At 40.1% G+C, this 20932-nt stretch overlaps 4 protein-coding genes, 1 long non-coding RNA gene and 1 pseudogene across 9 annotated transcripts in view; 3 read left to right on the top strand and 3 right to left on the bottom strand.

Moving 5' to 3' along the window:
* The window catches only part of LOC135335007 (melanoma receptor tyrosine-protein kinase-like), a 20804-nt gene extending 10463 nt beyond the window's left edge, over positions 1-10341 (bottom strand). Inside the window, exons 1-3 of one of the 2 annotated variants that reach the window (XM_064530412.1) lie at positions 10138-10341; positions 2120-3520; positions 1921-2058 (exon numbers count right to left, since the gene is read on the bottom strand). In XM_064530412.1, the coding sequence (XP_064386482.1) occupies positions 1921-2058; positions 2120-2273 (292 nt within the window). In that variant the 5' untranslated portion in view covers positions 2274-3520; positions 10138-10341. Of the gene's footprint in view, positions 1-1920; positions 2059-2119; positions 3521-3585; positions 4045-10137 lie in introns of those variants that run through there. The other variant, XM_064530418.1, reaches the window with a different exon arrangement.
* LOC135352418 (uncharacterized) lies at positions 2289-4046 on the bottom strand. Its single transcript, XM_064551604.1, has 2 exons — positions 3914-4046; positions 2289-3520 (listed from the first exon to the last, which is right to left on the bottom strand). The coding sequence occupies exons 1-2, from the start codon at positions 4044-4046 to the stop codon at positions 2289-2291; spliced, it is 1365 nt and encodes a 454-aa protein (XP_064407674.1).
* Positions 6297-7343, top strand: LOC135336779 (uncharacterized; annotated as a pseudogene).
* Positions 10342-12070: 1729 nt separating the features above from the next.
* Positions 12071-13351, top strand: LOC135337707 (uncharacterized). The gene is made up of 2 exons (XR_010395260.1): positions 12071-12274; positions 13061-13351. It is a non-coding gene; the product is annotated as an uncharacterized LOC135337707 (long non-coding RNA).
* Positions 13352-15236: 1885 nt separating this feature from the next.
* Positions 15237-20932, bottom strand: part of LOC135334578 (uncharacterized) — a 58916-nt gene continuing 53220 nt past the window's right edge. The window contains exons 15-16 of one of the 4 annotated variants that reach the window (XM_064529825.1): positions 19617-19768; positions 15237-15649 (exon numbers count right to left, since the gene is read on the bottom strand). In XM_064529825.1, the coding sequence (XP_064385895.1) occupies positions 15339-15649; positions 19617-19768 (463 nt within the window). In that variant the 3' untranslated portion in view covers positions 15237-15338. Of the gene's footprint in view, positions 15650-19614; positions 19769-20932 lie in introns of those variants that run through there. The other 3 variants (XM_064529834.1, XM_064529849.1, XR_010394334.1) reach the window with 3 other exon arrangements.
* On the top strand, positions 16437-18317 carry LOC135335818 (uncharacterized). Its single transcript, XM_064531395.1, has one exon. It carries the CDS (start codon positions 16536-16538, stop codon positions 18237-18239), a length of 1704 nt encoding a protein of 567 aa, XP_064387465.1. The 5' UTR covers positions 16437-16535; the 3' UTR covers positions 18240-18317.

The raw sequence follows: 20932 nt of genomic DNA on the forward strand, positions 1-20932 counted from the left end.
AACTGCAGGCTTTTTATACTCGAATTGAAGCGCTTTTCCAATAATTAACACTAATAACCTTCGTATAATTATTATGCGAAGGTTTTTAGAATTGATTCAGCTAATCTATGAGCTAGTTAGCTTGTATATACAGTGCATGATAGCTAAAATATTATAGCTGGTGATATCCATCTGGAAGGACTCTCTTGGGCATATGCTATAATATGCTGTTATGCATGTTACCAAGGGTGTATACGCATGTTACCTTGTCTGATCATGCTGAGAGAATGTGAGACATGCATGCTTTTATTCCAAGTTCCTGGTCAATATTTGATGTTGTAAAATGAACTGTATAACATAATAGTATGATATATAGATCCAGTTAGGATTGCCTTGCTTGCGCCTTTCTCTTCGCAGCCTGGAATCGAGGCTAGAATAGCCAGCTTGCGAGTCAGCTCTCATCACAGAGACATCCGGTTGCTGGGTGGGGCTCGAAATGACTGCATTATAGGCGCATTCTCGAATATAAGGGTATATAGAGCTCTGCTATTGACCCCAAAAGCGCATGCACTAATAATCCAGTTTCTACGGTATGTTAGACACTAGTTGATAAAATCTACATGGGAAGTACATGGGAAGTATAGTACATGGGAAAAGTGCCTCAGAGCAGGTACTATGGGACTTAGTATACCTGTAAATTACCTAGTATTCTGTTGTCAAGTAATGTAATGTATTGTAGTCAAGCGGTTTGCGCATGCGCACTATATTATTCTGCATAATTATGACTGTACAGTAGACTCTAGCTCGTTAATTATATAATCCGGTCACCCTATATCTATCTTGCAGGCTATAATTATAAAGCTATATATAATAATTATGTTATATCTTGTAGTAGTACATTGCTTGGAATATTTATCTCAACTTTTCAAGGTATAATTATTGTCGGGATAATTAAAGTACCAGAGGAGACTCTGTATTAGAACAAAGAAAATTGCCCAGAAAAGTGTCTCATAATTATAGCTTCCACAAGGGATATTAATTTTGGCAAGAACTGTGAAAGAAGCCATTAAGATCAACCATGAGTTAGTGCATGCACTTGACCTTTTCCAAGAATTCACCAAAACAGTTAGCCACCCTACTGCAGTCTAGCTATTTCCTGTGATAGTCCAAACGGAAAATTATATTCTAGGCTGAGGAGTTGACAATCCATATAGTTATAGCTGTGATGTACAAGCTTATTGCATGTGCTTTGATTCGATCTGTCTGCACTGATACAAGAGTCAATACAAGATGGCAACTGTCCTGACTGTCCAGTCTGTGGAGCATGCACTGCTGCATGAGGCTTCAATTACAAGCACCTTTTCTGGCAGCTTCAGTAAAACCAGACAAAGACGACAAGCCACGATAAATCCAGAGCCTGGTAAATCATGTATTTCCAAAACTTAAAATTGATAAAATGTGTGCATGCTTTTCTGTGATGGGTTGGTTTTGATAGTATATGTACGTAATTGTTTGATTATAGCTAAGCTTGCCTATCAACTGACTAGAATGTTGATAATTATTATTCCTCGAGGCGTAGCCGCACGAGGGATACGGTATGCCTGTATGTATGTGTATTCCAACCGTATAACTGCTAGCTTGGCGATTGCAATGCGACGAAAACTAGCTATTCAAAATTGCATGTGCATGCTTTTCTGTGATGAGTTGGTTTTGATAGTATGAACGTAATTATATGACTATAGCTAAGCTTGCCTATCAACTGACTAGAATGTTTAGTATTGTTATGATAATTATTATGCCTCGAGGCGTACTCGCACAAGGGGTACGGTAAAGCTGCCTGTGTGTATGTGTATTCCAACCGTAATTGCTCGGCGGTTGCAATGCGAATGAAAAAAAAAACTATAACAAAATATTTGCATAAAAACTAGACACTTATTTTACCTTCTGTTGCAGACAAACTTCTAGTGACAGCAAAAGCTCTTGTTATTACCGAACGGTCTCCTCTTGTTATCATGAACTCCATATCCACTAGACCCACTGTTTCCACAACAACAATGTCTTGAGCTTGGATCCAGGCCACTGGAGGAAAGAAGTGAAATAAATTAACACAAAATTAATGATAATTATTAATAGAACTTACATCCTATTGGTCTCATCTCGAACGGTAGAGGGTAAGTTACTCTAACGTCTATAGCAAAGCTTTGTACACACCCCCAGAACGGTACATCACCAGAAAATTGTATATCAAAGGTTTGTTGGTCAAAGTGTTCAGTAGCTCCCCGCCCACACACCATTGACTCAAAACAGTTCTACCTACAATTGATGTTAGTGAAACCATCAGACGGTGTCAATACATCTCCATTGACTAGTAATCCTGGAGAGTTTAGATCCTGGAGAGTGTAGCTCAAGGACACAGGATCATTACCTGACAGACTTGTGAGACTGTACCGAGTCAGATAGGAATCAACAGGTGGTGTATACACCATCGAGTATCCTAATCTACTGTGGTAACTCATAGCTGTAACTGGACGTGTCGACTGGACGCTACAAAATGTTGTTGTGAAAAAAAAACATTCAACGTATTGGCCTCGATTTATAACAGCAGTGAAAAGTGCCCCAGAACCTGAAAGGGGCACTCTATTATTACTCACAGAGCCTGGCCGACATGGGCAGTTGACTTGTATAAAAGCTTCATCACTGATAGAGCCTATTCGAAACATAGACCCCCCAAAAGGTTCAATCGATAAAAGAAAGAATAAATCGCCGTATGTTGGGTGTGATGGAATTTGCTCCACACAATAATCAGTAGTGTCACTTATGCCACTGAAAACAGACAATGGCTTGTCAGATGTAATGATAGTGCCGGTCAAATCACCATCATTGATAAGCAACAGAGTATCAAAGCGATTGAAACGGCGTCCATAGATAGCTTCTTCCTGAGAGGTACCCGGAGTTGTACGCTGCACACTTGGATTCACCCAGGAGGGATGAGTGTATGGTTGTGATGGTCTAACATGAATAGTTGTGTTATCTTGACAGGGTGTCATGAGAAACTGGCTACCACTATCACTTCCAATATAATATAATGAAAATATAAAATATTGGTAGTCTCTCGCCGTTGGAAACTCGACACAGTTAATAGCCATGAAGGTACCAGTTGAGGATCTAGTACTGCTAAGAGCATATACTGTGAGCTCATCACTCTGATTATCTGCAGTTAAGATCAGTCCCTTTTGTCTATCACTTGTATCATTATTGCCATTACTCTGTACTGATAAGTCTGGTAGTCCGCTAATGTTTGCAGCAGCTTGCAATTGAATGAATGTGAACTCCCCCCTCCGAGCTGTGCCAATACGAGAGAACAATCCACTGTCAGGTGATGTCTCGTTGAATCCTGTTAGGCCATGCAACTTTGTTTCGATAGTAAAATTTGATACATTTTGTTCCGTCGTAATATAAAGTGTTATCTCGGATCGTCCATTACTATCTCTCATAAATGCAAGAGCAAATGTATTGCCTCTGGTTGTAGGAGCATTGGAATCTGTAGAAATAGAGATATTAATTTCATATTACATGGATGTATAATTGCATGGGGCGAGCCCGTACCCAAGAGTGGTGATCCATCACTGGTCAACAACTACCGGCCAATATCAATATTACCAGTTGTAAGCAAGACCCTGGAAAAACACGTAAAAGCACTTATGGAGGAGCACATGAAATTACATTCACCAATTTCCCTAAGGCAATGGGGCTTTATGTCGTCACGTTCAACTGTGTCAGCTCTCATTCAAGCTAGTGATTGATAACTGGAGCAGGGCTGTCGACAGGGGATGGTCTGTATTGTATTTTTCTATGTCCAAAAAAGCTTTTAATTCTGTCCCATGCACATGTTGCTCTTTTGAAGCACCTTCAGTATCTGCACATCAATGAGTACATTGTAAAGTGGATGAATAGTTATCTACTGAGCAGAGAGCAATTTGTTGGAATAGACGGATGTACTTCAACTGGTCTACGAGTCCTTTCTGGAGTTCCTCAGGGCTCGGTCTTAGGAGGCCCCTACTATTCATCTCTTATATAGTCAGTTACTATAGGCAGAGGCTACTCTACATACCCGATAAACAGTACCATACATACATACAAACATGTACTACTCATGCATGCGCATGACATACTTTCTATGCACGTAACAGAAGTTATTTCACAGGACAGCAACCTCAACATGTTTGCCGATGATAATTATATAATGGTCCTGTATAAAGTCATCAAGTCTAATAATGACTACATTCTACTTCAAAACGATGTAAATGCTGTTTCAACATGAACTCTATAGGCTACTTCAATTCAAGGCCACATATGCATGGAATATGCTTCATAAGTATGGAGTCCCCACTATAGAAGTGAGAAAACCTGGAAAAAGTACAGAGATGTGCCATGAGAGTGTGGTATCTATAAAGCAGGAAGAACTACTGACTAGTGAGTGTCAGCATCTGGCCTTACAACTCTAAAAGACAAGAAGATGAATGTGTCACTTGTACAACATTTTACATGACATGATAGACTTTAATTCCCAACCCACCGGTTGAAAGAAGAGAGATTAGCCATTCACAGTTAATGGTCTCTCCCTGGTATATACCAATTATTAGATTTCGAACATCAATGCACCAATACTCATTAATTCTTCCCACACGCTGTAACTTAATGGAACAAACTTGTTAGTACACACAATATAGTTACTGTCAGTGTGTTTGTATATCCTATAATATGCTGTTATGCTGAATTAATTGTTATGCCTCGGTGCGCATGCGCAAGCGAGGTATACGGTAGTGTGTTTGTGTGTGTGTGTGTGTGTGTGTGTGTGTAGACTATTTCAGCTGCTCAAGGATCAATGAAGTGCAAGTAAGAGTTTCTATAGGCTTCTAGTCATGTTTTCTTGGCGTGCTATTTGTGGATTTGCAAAATAAAGCTTCGTTCTTGAGTTATGCCTAGTTTTGCTTACTTGGAATGCCATTGCAGCCTTTTCAGAAGAGTCAGTAGCAAAACTTGTTCACCGAGTGTTGCTACTCTACTTAGTAGTTAGCTCTGCACTAGAACACTAGCTGCAAGAGTGAGAAGAGAGCTGCAAGGCTCTGCTGACTTGCAGCTAGACATAAACTTTTGGCATCGATCGTTTTTAACAACAATCATGGTCGATCATTACCCACTATTTGAGTTTCCCTGTGATTACAGTACAGCAAAATTAATCATGCAATGATAGTATAAAAAGCTAGCTAGTAGTTTTATGTTTAGTTATGTAGCTTTGGCACCTCCACCGAGGCATCAGCACCCGCGGTGCTTTCATTATAAAAGCGTTGTATTTTTGTACGCCATGGACGACCGACATGACATTACTGTCTGACTGTTTAGATGTGGTGTGGCCCGTACCAAGGCCACGCCCATATAGTGACGTTTAGAGGGGGGGTCCAGAGGAGGTCTGACATGCGTGCACGAATCACTACAAGTTCTGTGCATTAATGTTATTGCGGTCACGTGATAATATCCAGGCCAAATGCACTGAACTTGTAGTGATTCGTGCACGCATGTCGGACCTCCTCTGGGGGGGGGATCAGAATAATGCAAAAGTAGTTTGAAAGTGCCGCCCACCACTGCCCATAACTTGATGTTTATTCAGAGCTTCCACTAGAAGATATTTTGAACTATTATAGTCATATACATGCACCAACATAATTATGATAATTATAATTATGTGCATGCTTCAAACTTCGTTTCATAAGTTAATATTAATGAGCAAACGTTCTGCTGTTTAGGGGTTGGTAGATTATGCTGGCATAATTTTGAGCATAATCGCATGTTGTCCTATTATTCACTGTGATTTGTACAGTGATTAATCGCGTATCAGTAATTGCACGTTGTCAAGGCAGTAATTGCACGTTGTCATTAACGACGTGCAATTACTGCCTTGACGACCGCACGTTCGAATAACGGCCGCGGCTAATTTTTTTACTGAAACTGCAGCTAAAAGTGTCCTTAAAACTGCATCATTGCTTGTTACTTGTGCTATTAATCCCATATTGCACTCTTAGCCATACTATTAATAGGCACATTTTTTTGGAGAATTATGCAATTATGAGAATAAACGCATGTTGTCCTATTATTCACTGTGATTCGTACAGTGATTAATTGCGTATCAGTAATTGCACGTCGTCATTAACGACATGCAATTACTGCCTTGACGACCGCACGTCGAATAACGGCCGCGGCTAATTTTTTTACTGAAACTGCAGCTAAAAATGTCCTTAAAACTGCATCACTTGGTGGCCTTGGGATAGACATTCCATCAAGAACAGCGGCTCATAAGATAGCATCATCCCTTCTAGTCACGTCGACTCTCTGTGACCACATCCTCTCTCAGGACCCTAACTATGGCCCCACTATTGTTTCGTAGCAGCTGGAATTCAAGAGACAAGTTCATCAACAAAATCAAGCAAATAGCCTTGCTGAAGCGAATAGGATCTCGGAGGCCTTGCCGGACCCACTAAGGAGAGCGATGGATTTCGCAAAAGAGAAGGGAGCATCAACATGGCTCACTGCCATACCATTGGTGGAACACGGTTTTGCACTCCACAAGGGCGCTTTTCAAGATGCCCTAGCCCTCAGATATGGCTGGACTCCAGCAGACATGCCCCTAAAATGTGAATGTGGAAAAAACTCATCAGTGGAACATGCCATGTCCTGTGCTAGGGAAGGATTCCCCTCAATCAGGCACAACGAGATCAGGGACCTAACAGCCACCCTCCTAACAGAAGTGTGCAATAATGTTTGTACAGAGCCGGAATTACAACCTGTGTCACAGGAAGCTCTGAGAGGTGCCTCAGCCAACCGCCAGGATATGGAGCACGGCTAGATATAGCAGCCAACGGTTTTTGGGGAGGAACATTTGAAAGAACTTACTTTGACGTTAGAGTATTTAACCCCTTGGCCCCGTCCAACAGACATACCCAACTCTCCTCCGCATACGGAAAGCATGAAAGGATCAAAAAGCGGGCCTATGAACAAAGAATAAGAGAGATCGAACATGCCACCTTCACACCACTCGTACTTTCTGCCACAGGGGGGCTAGGTAATGAGGCCAACACATTTTACAAAAGACTGGCATCACTTCTGGCAACCAAATGGAACAATCCCTACAGTAGTACTATGTGCTGGCTAAGATGCCGACTATCTTTCTCTCTCCTCCGATCATCAATCATGTCCATTAGAGGAGCAAGGTCCTCATGTGGGCACGCAGCGTTAACCCCTACAGCCGTGGACCTGGTTAACTCTGAATGTAACATTACATTATGAACTTACTCTTTTTTTCACTTACTTTGAACCTTCTATCATTGCGCATGCATAAAAAAATAAAAAAAATAAAAAAAATAAATCACAAACGATTAACAATCAATAGTATGGCTACTCGTGTACGCCTCGTGCAATTAGTATCCTTGCCATTGCTTGTTACTCGTGCTATTAATCCCATATTGCACTCTTAGCCATACTATTAATGGGCAGGTTTTGGAAATACAGGTCAGTACGAATCATATAGTATAAAAACATTTGTAGGCCTGCATGATGGAAGTATACTGGCGGTTAATTATCTCCTTGGCATAGTGTAACAGATGGAGTCGTGTGGCCATTACTTATAGTTTGATGTTATACTTGTGCAATGAAAGCACTGCGGGTGCTGATGCCTCGGTGGAGGTGCCAAAGCTACATAACATAAAACTACTAATAGCTAGCTTTTATATACACACATTGATTTGATTATAATTATCATGATGAACATTTTTAATTTTGCTGCATGCGGGGAAACTCAAATAGTGGGTAATGATCGACCATGATTGTTGTTAAAAACGATTGATGCCAAAAGTTCAAGTCTAAAATTAATGGCTGCTAGTCAGCAGAGCCTTACAGCTTTATTCTCACTCTTGCAGCTACCAATAGCTAGCGTTCTAGTGGAGCTAACTACTAAATAGAGTAGCAACACTCGGTGAATAAGTTTTGCTACAGACTCTTCTGAAAAGGCTGCGCAATGGCATTCCAAGTAGGCATAACTCGAGAACGAAGCATTATTTTGCAAATCCACAAATAGCATGCCAAGAAAACATGACTAGAAGCCTATAGAAACTCTTACTTGCACTTCATTGATCCTTGAGCAGCTGAAATAGTCTACACACACACATGCACACACACACAGACAGACAGACACACACACACACACACACACAACACACTACCGTATACCTCGCTTGCGCATGCGCACCGAGGCATAACGACATGGGGCCTATAATTATGTTGTGCTTTAAAGGATAATGTGGGTATAATTTGTAGGCTGCTAACTTGATAAAAGAATAGCATAATAGGTAATATCTCGAGCATAATCTACCAACCCCTACAATTAAGCTGTACAGATGGCAGGCTGTGTACACGATGTTAGATCACGTGACAGTACTAAATCCCCATGCAATTATACATCTTAGATACAACATGTGTTTTACTGTGTTGGTGCACTTGCTGGGAAGGTGTGTGTGCTAATGCCTCTCACCATGTTTAGCTTTCTCAAGAAGAGGTATTTATAATAGTTTGCTTTGTATATAATGTTACGTTTTTATTGTTGTTGATAATGAATTCCACACAGTAGCAGTGAGACACGGATCAAGGATTCTTGTCAGGGGGATTTCAGTAGCAAGGCAGGGCTCAAGCGGGACAAGGACTCCGCAAAAAAAGGTGTCACTTCTACAAAACAGTCAGCATGCGCATTAGGACTTCACCTAAAAAAAGGTCAGCACTTAATGTTTAGAGACAGCATGCGCTGGATCGAGGCTTAGAGCCTTTGAGTCACTAGAACTGCACAAACAGAACTAAAAGTAATTTAGTGATAAGCGAATATGAAAGCTTGTAATAAAGAAAAAACTAGCTAACAAGCTGCTTACGCGTCCCGCTCACTTATGTTTATGGATCAACCACTATAAGGTCGGGGGGTGCTTCCTCTGCTACCTGCTAGATCCGCCCCTGAGTTTAATGGAAACAGAAGCCTATCTGTGAATGAATAGGTTAAAGTTCGCAATGGTACAGCTTTGCAGCTAGCTCTTTTCTGACTTTTAACTAAAGTTGAATAGAAACTTTGTGCGAACAGATGATGCTACGAAAGATTCTGAAGAGACTGCAACAGACCTCACTGTAAGTATAAAATTAGTCATAACTGGAGAACAAAGCTGCATATATATCCACGTATCAAATCCAAGAGAACGTGGGCTATAATAATATTATTTACTGATATTCACTCTGTATCCTAATAGGTGATGTCCATGCAATAATTATGTTATACTAGAGTGACATAAGGTGTCATAGGGCGAGCGGAAGCGTTTGAATTCATGTTTTGCCTAAGTTCACCGTCAGGTTTAATTTGATGCACTTCCTTCATGTGATCAGTCAGCCCCACTTCTCTCTCTAGCTAGTGACTCTGAGACTAAAGCTGAGACTGAGCTGCATGGCTGGCCGGCCATGGATATGGAATGGTATAAATGTTAATGTGATAATGACGTTACTTAAAGTATAGTTTGGAAGTTCCCCTAATTTTGTCTTGTTTGTTTTGTGGCCAAGCAAGGTTTATTATCACAAGACAACAAGTTTTACTGCTGGCGTGCCCGTGGCCTCAAGTGCATGTGTCTTGTCTGAGCTTAGTGTAGCTTAGCCTTGCCTGCATGTGGCCTCAAGAGTCTGTGAGCTAGCCAGTTGTGGCCTCTGTAACCATGTGGACAGTTTCGGTAAAACGATAGCGAACTTTCATACATAAAATTCGCTATCTGATATTCTTTATGCTTTAGATAACCGTCCATTTGAACTCTTTCGTCACAACCAGTCATAGTTTTCGTCGCATTGCAATCGCCAAGCATGCAGTTATACAGTTGGAATACACATACCATACATACAGGCATACCGTATCCCTCGTGCGGCTATACGCCTTGAGGAATAATAATTATCAACATTCTAGTCAGTTGATAGGCAAGCTTAGCTATAATCAAACAATTACGTACATACTATCAAAACCAACCCATCACAGAAAAGCATGCACATGCAATTTTCTAACATTTAAATAAGATTTGGAAATACATAATTTACCAGGCTCTGGATTTATTGTGGCTTGTCGTCTTTGTCTGGTTTTAGTGAAGCTGCCAGCAAAGGTGCTTGTAATTGAAGCCTCAGCAGTGGGTGCTCCACAGACTGGACAGTCAGGACAGTTGCCATCTTGTATTGACTCTTGTATCAGTGCAGACAGAATCAGAGCACATGCAATAAGCTTGTACATCACAGCTATAACTAGATCTATATGGATTGTCAACTCCTCAGCCTAGAATATAATTTTCCTTTGGACTATCACAGGAAATAGCTAGACTGTATGTAGGGTGGCTAACTGTTTTGGTCAATTCTTGGAAAAGGTCAAGTGCATTAACTCATGGTTGATTTTAATGGCTTCTTTCACAGTTCTTGCCAAAATTAATATCCCTTAATTATTGTGGAAGCTATAATTATGAGACACTTTTCTGGGCAATTTTCTTTGATCTAAATCAGCGGAGACTCTGGTCCTTTAATTTTACGATTGTTCTAAATATCCCGACAATATAATTATACCTTGAAAAGTTGAAATAAATATGCAATGTAGCTTTATATAGCCTGCAAGATAGATACAATTATGGTGACTGGATTAATTAACGAGCTAGAGTCTAGACTTGAAGTTGCTCCCCTAATACACTACTTAGTGCATGTCAGAGCACATCATGGTACAAGTTCTAGTAGCCATTATTGCTCAGACATAGCAACATTGTGGTGATTTTGTGGTTTTGTGGTAGTAAGCTGATTTAGTATTTTGCAAGGTCTATATAGGTAGCCTCGTTCCCAGGCCGATTTGTCTCTAAAGTAATGCTAAGCTGACAACTAGGCCTGGTAAAGATTGTATATGGGCGTGTCTTAAATTAATGTCTTATGAAAACACAGCTATAGAGAAAATTATTGACAAGATAATAATTATTATTATGGCCTCCAAGTTTCTTGTCAGCAGCTGCTGGTACTGGAACAACACAAAATGTCCCTTCAACTGGAGTTGACAGTTTGGACCTGATGCTCATAGGCCGGGAAGCCTTCTTCTTTGACCCAACTTCCTAGCTACCACCTAGATCTTATAGCTAGCTAGCTCAAGAGATAATTTGTAACACGGAGCTAATTTTGTGAATATGTACGGTATATAGCTTTTACGGGAATTCTTTGAATCTGAACAAATTGCAACCATGCCCATATATACAAGGGTAAGGGCTGAGTGCATCCCGAGCGCACGTGTTATAATTATATCCCTATAGCAACACAAATACACCTGCACAGCTTCTACAATTACTGAAAGAGACTAGTCCCAGCTGCTTGCATCTATATACTCAAAAGCCAGTATATATCTGACCATTCAAGATTGCTCATTGGCACGACGAATGGCTTATAATTAGTTGACTCACAAAACCTTGGGCTCCTCGCTCGATGTTAGATCAGCCCCACCCCCCGAACGTTGCAAAAACATTTCTCTTCTCAACGCTGCTGCAAAATAGCCCCACCCCAAAGGTAAAGCTGCGGAGCAACTCGAACAACCCCATTTCAAACTCTGCTGCAAAAAAGCCACTCTCCAACTCTGACGATGCCTCCAACCAGTGACTGTATTCTAGGACTATATGTTCAAGCAGACAGTAAAGAACTGGACAAGCCTATAGATATACTATACGCCTGTGCTATGCGGCATTTATTTCTTTGTAAAAATGTTACGTAAAGCCTTCACAAGGCGTTGTGGTCAGTACGATACAGTGCAGAATATGATATTGTACAGTTGTTATAGTAGTTAGCTCTGCACTAGAACGCTAGCTATTGGTATAGCTGCAAGAGTGAGAAGAGAGCTGCATGGCTCTGCTGGCTCACTGTCATCTTGGATACTCTCGTAATTGCTATAGCCTGGTCTGCAGTGCAGGCAATGATCGATGTCAAATGAAATTTTTAAATCACGAAAGTCACCGTATACTCATGGATACTATAAATTACATGGATATGAAACGCCTCTAGATTACAGTGATTCCAGATAGTATCCGGAGTTTTGCTGGGAGGAGGATTGTCTCACAGCTACCAGAAAATGAAGAGCTACTGGCAAGCAAAGAATCTGTTGCCACAAGAGTCTACAATTGAAAGCTAAAGTGATACCACTATGATTGGCATTAACTAGGTCTGTAAAGTAAGTTTTAGTTATGATTGTTCCAGTTAGAGCGTTGTAGCTGATTTGTGGAGCTAAAAATGGCTATATTCACTCTTTTAATAACTTTGTGTTAGTTGATCTGCTATTTGAAAAGAATTACTGTGTTTATTTTTTGTATAGTAGTTAGCCAGTAGGTATAGGTACTGGGTCCACTTACTTCTGACCTTGTGTATGCTTTAACTATCTGGTTACAAACAGTTGAAGGTGTTTTCAAGTGTCCTTCTTTGTGTAAGTGTCCTTCTTTGTGTTAGTTGATTTCTTGAACCACATTTGTTGAATGTCTGTACTAAGTTTTATTGCGTAGAGTAAGGGCGCCGGGCATGTTCACCGGGTCCACTAAGTTTTATTGATGCACATGTCTTAGTTTGGCTAAAAAGCAAGTTCAAATGTACTAAAAATTCACGCTCTCAATGAATTGTTGTTGATTATTTATTATTTTTCGATTATGAAATTATGTTATAGTTGTGACGCATGAAAAACGTTTTCTGCCTACCACTGAATCTGTTTAACAGTGTTATACTATAAAAGGGACCGTTTCAGGTTACTGGGTGGAGGGTGGGCTTTAGGTAACTTCAGCCATACTATGCCAGTATCTAGATAGTGGCACAGTTCAAGGCTTGACCTGTGCCATATGGCAGATATTGGCACAGTGTTTCCTTTGATCTGCCCACTCAAAATGCAACAAAGCTACATAATTATATTTCGTTCGTATAATAATTATAGTAGTTACAATGTCATACTTGACTGTTTGCTTATGTTTTGCAGCCAGACTACACCTCAGACAATGCCTTGCGAGAAGAAGGAACCATTCATTGACTGGCGAAAGAATGACACGAGAATGTGACGTCCACATGTCTATGTCAAAGCCTCTACTCCACATCAGCTATTATAGCCAAGCATTATCATGATTCATTCATTTCCAATCTATCTAGACACATAGTTTTTGTTATTACTAAATAGTAATAATATTTTGTGCTATATTAAATCCCAGAATGCACATGTAAAGTGTATTCTTGTTATTGTCAAGCCTCCATCATCATCATTCTCAGTCAGAAATTTTCAAAAGTCATCTGAGATGCTCTCAGAGCTGGAACAACTAGAGACACACTTTCAGTAGCCATAAAAATTCGTATACTAGACCGTTACATCCGAGGTGATCATCATCCCAGCCCAAACGTCCGTTTACGGAGGCGTTTCATATCCATGTAATTTATAGTATCTATGGTATACTTGTTCGAGTTGAACGAATTATGAACATTACCCCGGTAGTTCAATGTATTATGGGGACCTCACCTGTAATAATTATAGGTAACCCCCACACACATTCAACCTATACCCCTATATACACACACGCACCACCCTGTGGGGTCTGGAGGCCATCATAACTCCTTTGTCCTTTGTCCTTGTAGGCAGTGAAGTCTCTCAGTAGGTCCTTGTTCAATGATCACTACTCAGGGGGCAGCGCACACACACCTCACGCACAGTGTTGAGTCTGTGTGTGAGGAGAGCAGCAATGACACACTTTAAACCCTGTACACAGCGGAACACTTCGTTGTTCTTGCATGCATGTAGATGTGCAATATGCTTTGCGTTCATTCTTTAATATCATGCAGCCGCAATAATTGTACATGCAATGTGTGTGGATAATAATAAGAAACACAATCATGGCTAATTTATACTGGCTCTATGCAACGTACCCTTCCAAGCACTTAATTTGTGAATATCATCTCAAAAAACAGCTCCAGCAAAATGCATTATACGAACAAACATTATAATAGGTATGGCAGCTATATATATAGGGATGTGCCACTGCATGGTCAGTGGTTGGTACTACAAGGAGTCCATAAAAAGAGAGAGTATCGAATGAAGCATTATAGGTTGCATCAGATGTATTTGGAAAGTAATGTGACTGCGCGCTTAATTGGTAACTGACCAATCCGAGCACATGGATCAGGCCTCATGCAGCAAGAAACTGCATAGCACCCCTGTCCCTTGTCCCCCAAAAGGAAACACTGCTATTCATCTCAAATATCTTTCAAGGTTGCTGCTTCTCAGCTTTACACAAGACTGTGAGAAGAACTAGCTCTAATAAGTGGGCAGGGCTTACTTGCTTGTATCAAGTTGTATGAGCATGCATGTGCAGTGAGCTAGTGAATCCACATCCAGAGCTGAGCAATGATGCTACTGGAGCATCTTCCCACAACAATGCATCTTATTCCATGTAGAAATCTTATTGTTTTGCACTGAAAATCGTGTGCTTAATTATAGTGAATTCACAAAATTTCGCCTCCTTTGGCAGCCAGCCGAACGCTTTACAGAGAAGAAAGAACAGCGCTAAGGAAAAAGGTCACAATTAGATAAAAAGGCAGTATATATATGGACCACTATAATATATAATGTTTTATCTGCATGAGGAAGTTGGTACCAATGGTCAGGCACAAAGTTACAAATAATTTTATGACGATAGCTATGCACAACAACGATTGTCTTACAGGCATGCAGATCCAACATTACAGAGTTCTCCATCAAACATTTAAATCTTATATGTAGATCTGTGCAGAGTATTATAACTTGAAAGGTAAATCTTCCTTCACTTTTGAATTCCATGATAGAATAATAATGCTTGCTACTTAGTCTTTGCAGGCATGCATGTCTCTTTGATGCTTTGTCACCTAATTCTAAGACTAACCTTACCATAATTATTGCGCATGCATGCATAAGAAAAATAATTAAATCGTCATGATTTGGCATGGATTGTGTTTAGGCATGCAATCATGAATAGCTATAATAATATTAGACGTTTATTTTTCAAAAAGAAGATCGGAGAATTCACAGTTCTATATAATTATACGTCTTACACGTTATTGAGTTCGCTTATGCATGTTCGCCCCAAATTAAACGATCTGCACGCTCCTATTAGAGTATTATTAACGTACAGCTGTCAAGTAGATATATATTAATATACAATGTATAATTATACTGCTAGCTTATACTAAACTAATAGTCACAACACCAATTAAAACAGTGCAAAAATTATGTGAGATTACGAAGTTTCGTGTGAAGATCGTCTGTGCAGTACTTTAGCATATCCGGTGGTGTCTCGATAGTCACTGTAACCTTCATGGTCGTGCTCTGGCAGTGGAGATTGTTGAGGGTCACTGTCGAAATGGTGAGCTGAGTCAGTAACTTGTTCAGCTGGATTTTCCTGTAACTCTTGTTTACGTCCTATCCCATAAGCAAGATTGGTCTCCGTGGTTACTTGTTCAGCTTGTAACCGGTCTTCATTTCTTAACCCGTATGCAGCATTTGTTTCTATGGCAACCTCCTCACTAGCTGCATGACCTACAAAGAATGCTAAAACACTTGAAAATTAACACAATTATAGGGGGGGACTCCATTACGTATTGGCTATTATTATAATTATCAATTAGTGTTCTGACCAGTGGAAGGAGAAGCTTCTCCCCTATATACAAATCAGCTTCCCTCCCATAGATTCCTCCCTACCTTTCCATTGAGAAGGTCTAATACTAAATGGCTAATGGGTAATTCCATATCAATTCAGCAAAAGTTCGCACATGACCCCCTCGGAATTGCCTGAAATTTGGTATGTGGGTAGTGTTTGTGGTTTTAGGAAGTTTCTGAAAATTAAAACTCATAATGTTGTATGGCTTTGTGGTTATATAGCCCACTAAACATTCCACGTTTTGTCTGATTTTACTGCACTGACTGCTATTCAAGTCCTTGTAACTTTCCTATTCTTAAAGATGTTATGAAATTGATAATATAACCTCGGAGCATGCATGATGGGCTTTCATTTAATGTACTGTATAGCTTCATTTGGTAAATAATAGGGGTGACAGATTCTTTCTGAATTGAACCTTTGATCTTTCAAAACCGACTGCTCGGAATTTCGTTAATTTTTTTTAGGTGTATGCTTAGGCCCTTATTTATGAACTGTGAACATTTCATGTTGGGGGTCCATTGGGATTGAAAGATATGTAGTCTTATAGAATAGTACATATGCCTCTCTCAGTACACTATTGCACACACTAACACTGTTTGCGTTTATTTAATTAAAAATAATTGTGTGTTTGATCATGCATGTATCAAAGAATGATAGCTTGAACAAGGACAACCTCCTTTTTCCTTAGTGCAACCAATCATTTTATTAGCAGCAGTCAATTTTTACAGTGCACTAGTGTGTCACATCTGCCTAGCCTACTGCTTACAAAGAAAAACAATGGCTCACAATTCTTGTTGCAATCCCTTTGATTTACCTGGGCACTATTGGAGAAGTCGCAAGAACAACTTAAGACCTGTCACAGAATGGATGTGTGAGAAAGCTCCACAACTTTCTATTTCCTCCAAGATCTGTGACACCTGCCGAAAGAAGATTAGCAAGCAGATACCACCACCTCAACCCCTTCTCCCTGAACCTGCTTCCCCATCACCTGAAGTCCCTGACTGTGACATTGACTATGTGCCAACATCTGTTTCCACCATTAATAAATATTTGGCAGAAATTGGTGAAACACCTTATTCCAAGAGTAAAGCCCGTGGAAAGAACTATTCTAGCCAAAAAATTAAAAGGATTACAGAAGCAATGCAGCACACAGTTATCACTGGCAACATTTTAGACGATGGGAGTGAGATGATTCAACAGCTCAAAGAAAAGTTTGAAGTAGTATCAAAAACAAGTGAACGTTTGCAAATTCTCACTGTTTTGCCCAAAAGCTGGACAGTGAAGAAGATTCAGGAGGAATTTGGTGTGACAAAACACACAGCACAAAGGTCAAAGAAGATTGTAGAAGAACAGGGGGTTCTGTCTCTTCCAAGCCCAAAAGCTGGTCATTCACTAGTGGTAGAAACTGTCGATGTTGTCCACTCATTCTATCAATCTGATGACATCAGCCGAGTTATGCCTGGTATGAAAGATTTCGTATCTGTTAGAAAGGACGGCAAGCGTACCCATATTCAAAAGAGATTAGTTCTAAGCAACTTGAAAGAGGCATACAGCGAATTTAAGCAGAAATTTCCTGATCAAAAGGTTGGCTTTTCCAAATTTGCTGAGCTCCGACCAAAACATTGCATTCTAGCTGGCGCTAGTGGCACACACTCAGTGTGTGTGTGCACTATACATCAAAATGTGAAGTTAATGATATTTGAGATGCGACTCTCAGATCTACCAACATACCAGCATTGTTTGGCAAGAATCATGTGTAATCCACCCTTGCCAGAATGCTATTTTAGTGAATGTAAGGCTTGTCTGGGAATTGAAAAACTCAGAGATGACGTACTCACTTCATTAGATGAAAATGAAGTGGACCAACTTATCTACAAACAGTGGGTTTCTACTGACAGATCCACGCTTGAAACTTTTTGTGCAACAGCAGAAGAGTTCGTTGATACTTTCTGTGAAAAATTAGAGCTCCTGCGATCCCACTCTTTTGTAGCTAGTCAGCAAGCCGCATTCTATGCCGACTACAAAGCAGGCCTTAAGCCTGGTGAATTTTTGGTCACTGCAGATTTTTCGGAGAATTATTCATTTATTTTGCAAGATGCTGCCCAGGGCTTTCACTGGAATAACTCACAGGCAACTATTCATCCCTTCGTCGCCTACTACTCTGATTTGAAAGTGGTGCACCATCTAAGTTATGTGGTCATTTCTGATTGTCTACATCATGACACTGTAGCTGTTTATCTTTTTCAGAAACTATTCCTAGGATTTTTGACAGCTCATCTTCCCGAAAGATTGCATCCCAAGAAAATTATATATTTCTCAGACGGCGCAGCATCCCAGTACAAAAACCGAAAAAACTTCCTCAACCTATGCCACCACAAAGACGACTTTGGTATGTCAGCTGAGTGGCATTTTTCGGCCACCTCACACGGAAAAGGCGCTTGTGATGGTCTAGGTGGAACAGTAAAGCGCCTAGCAGCTTGAGCGAGTTTACAGAGACCATACAATGACCAAATTATGACGCCTCGCCAGCTGTTTGATTGGGCATGCACGAATATACAAGCTGCTAATTTCGGTTATTGTAGCAATGAAGATTATCAGAGGGAAGAGCAAAATCTGGAGAAACGTTTCCAAAACTCTCGTACTATTCCTGGTACTAGAAAGCTGCATTCCTTTGTTCCTGTCTCAAACACTAAAGTAAAGGTCAGGAATTATTCAGCTTCAAAAACTGTGAAAGAAGAGAGGGTCAGTTCGGCAAAGAATGATATTCCACCTAATTCAATTGTGGGCTTTGTAACGTGCTTATGTGATGGACATTGGTGGCTAGCTTGCGTACTGGAAGTCAATCAGGAAGATAATCTAGTGAGGCTAATATTCCTGCATCCACATGGCCCAAATACTTCTTTCAAGTATCCGCAAAAAGAAGACATACGCACTGTTAAAATAGAAACTATTTTAAGGCTTGTTGATCCCCGAACAAGAACTGGTCGTACATACACTCTGTTAAAAAAGATACTAAGTCTACTACTGAAATGTGTGTTATTTTGTCTCAGTAGAGTAAGTTATTTTTGCACATCTGTTTTGTGGCCAATCTTCTCGTCAAACAGTGTTAGTGTGTGCAATAGTGTACTGAGATAAGTCACAGAGGCATATGTACTATTCTATAAGACTACATATCTTCCAATCCCAATGGAGCCCCAACATAAATTTTCACAGTTCATAAACAAGGGCTTAACATATACCGTAAAAAAATTTAACGACGTTCCGAGCAGTCGGTTTTGAAAGGTCAAAGGTTCAATTCAGAAAGAATCTGTCACCCCTATTATTTACTGAATGAAGCCATACAGTACATTAAATGAAAGCCCCATCATGCATGCTCCGAGATTATATTATCAATTTCATAACATCTTTAAGAATAGGAAAGTTACAAGGACTTGAATAGCAGTCAGTGCAGTAAAATCAGACAAAATGTGGAATGTTTAGTGGGCTATAACCACAAAGCCATACAACATTATGAGTTTTAATTTTCAGAAACTTCCTAAAACCACAAACACTACCCACATACCAAATTTCAGGCAATTCCGAGAGGGTCATGTGCGAACTTTTGCTGAATTGATATGGAATTACCCTAATACTAAATGGTAATCAAACTGCATATCTGAAAACTAAAACATAAATTCTCTTCAGGAGGGAGCTATAGGACCCCTGGATCCCCCTCTCACTTAATTCATTTTCTCCCACAATCTAGAGATAGTAGATAAGATACCCTGATAATAATGCACAGACGGTGTCTGCTTGAAGTAACATGCAATAAAAGAAATGCAGTGTGTCCTTACTTAGAGTGAGCTATCAATTGCTTACTGTGTTCATCCTCAGTGATGGGGACTAGCTCCATGTTCAGTTCCACGTAGCCCACCATGGTGCTCAGAACTTTCTCCAACTCGGCTGCTAGCTCATCGAAGGATGGCCTCTCGTCAGAATCCTCGTACCAACATGTAGTCATCAGTGAGATCCTGTAGTAACAATCAGACAAATGAACGACACTATATATACAATCAAATTAAGTTGCCATGTGACATACTTTCATAAAATAAAAAAACATAGATAAAATGAAAGCACCGCGCGGATGTTGATGCCTCGGTGGAGGTGGAGGTGCATGTTAAAGCTATATACTAGCTATTTAGCCTTAGCTTTTATACACACATAATAATAATAATTATCACGATTAACATTCTTGCATAATAATTAATTTTGCTGCATGCAGGCAAAATCCAGAATCGCAGGGAAACCCAAAGAGTGGGTAATGATCAACCATGATTGTTGTTAAAAACAATCGATGCCAAAAGTTCAAGTCTAAAATGAAGGAGTGCATCAGCAGCTATATAGAGCCTTGCAGCTCTTTTTCACTCTTGCAGCTGCCAATAGCTATAGCGTTCTAGTGCAGAGCTATAGGTAGTGTAGCAACACTCAGTAAACAAGTTTTGCTACGCACTTTTCTGAAAAGGCTGCAATGGCATTCCAAGTAAGCAAAACTAGGCATAACTCGAGAATGAATTAAGCATTATTTTGCAAATCCACGAATTAAAAAACATGACTAGAAGCCTATAGAAACTCTTACTTGCACTTTATTGATCCTTGAGCAGATGTAGCAGTCTACACAGACACACAGACAGATGGACACACAAACATGCTACCGTATACCTCGCTTGCGCATGCACAGCGAGGCATGATGAAAGCACCACGGGTGCTCAGTGATGCGTCGGTGGTGATGCTAAAGCTATACATAACACTATATAATACTGTAATAACTCTTATATAATTATTATGACAACACTCCAAGGGCAAGTTTTTCTACGCACTATTCTGAAAAAGGATGCAAAGGCATTCCAAGTATTAAAGCAAAACTAGTCGAGAACCAAGAATAATTTGCAAATCCACGAATTAAAATCCACAAATTAAAATCCAAAAAACATAATTATGCTAGAAGCCTATAATTATGTAGAAACTTTTACTTGTATTTCATGGATCTTTGAGCAGTTGTATTATAGCAGTCTACACACACACACACACATTACCGTATACCGTATACCTCGCTTGCACATGCGCGAAGCATGAATCACCTGCTATAGTTCGCTAGTCAATGTATATATACACTAACATATCTGTTACCGAGGCAA

The sequence above is a fragment of the Halichondria panicea genome, chromosome 1 (assembly GCF_963675165.1).
Source record: "Halichondria panicea chromosome 1, odHalPani1.1, whole genome shotgun sequence".
Lineage (NCBI taxonomy): Eukaryota > Metazoa > Porifera > Demospongiae > Suberitida > Halichondriidae > Halichondria > Halichondria panicea.

Coding starts and splice junctions, on each gene's coding strand:
- LOC135352418 (XM_064551604.1), bottom strand. CDS start 4,046: ATGAATAGTAGGGGCCTCCTAAGACCGAGCCCTGAGGAACTCCAGAAA. Junction 3,521..3,913: donor CTATTCATCCACTTTACAAT/GTACTCATTGAT, acceptor CTATTTCTACAG/ATTCCAATGCTCCTACAACC.
- LOC135335818 (XM_064531395.1), top strand. CDS start 16,536: ATGGCTCACAATTCTTGTTGCAATCCCTTTGATTTACCTGGGCACTAT.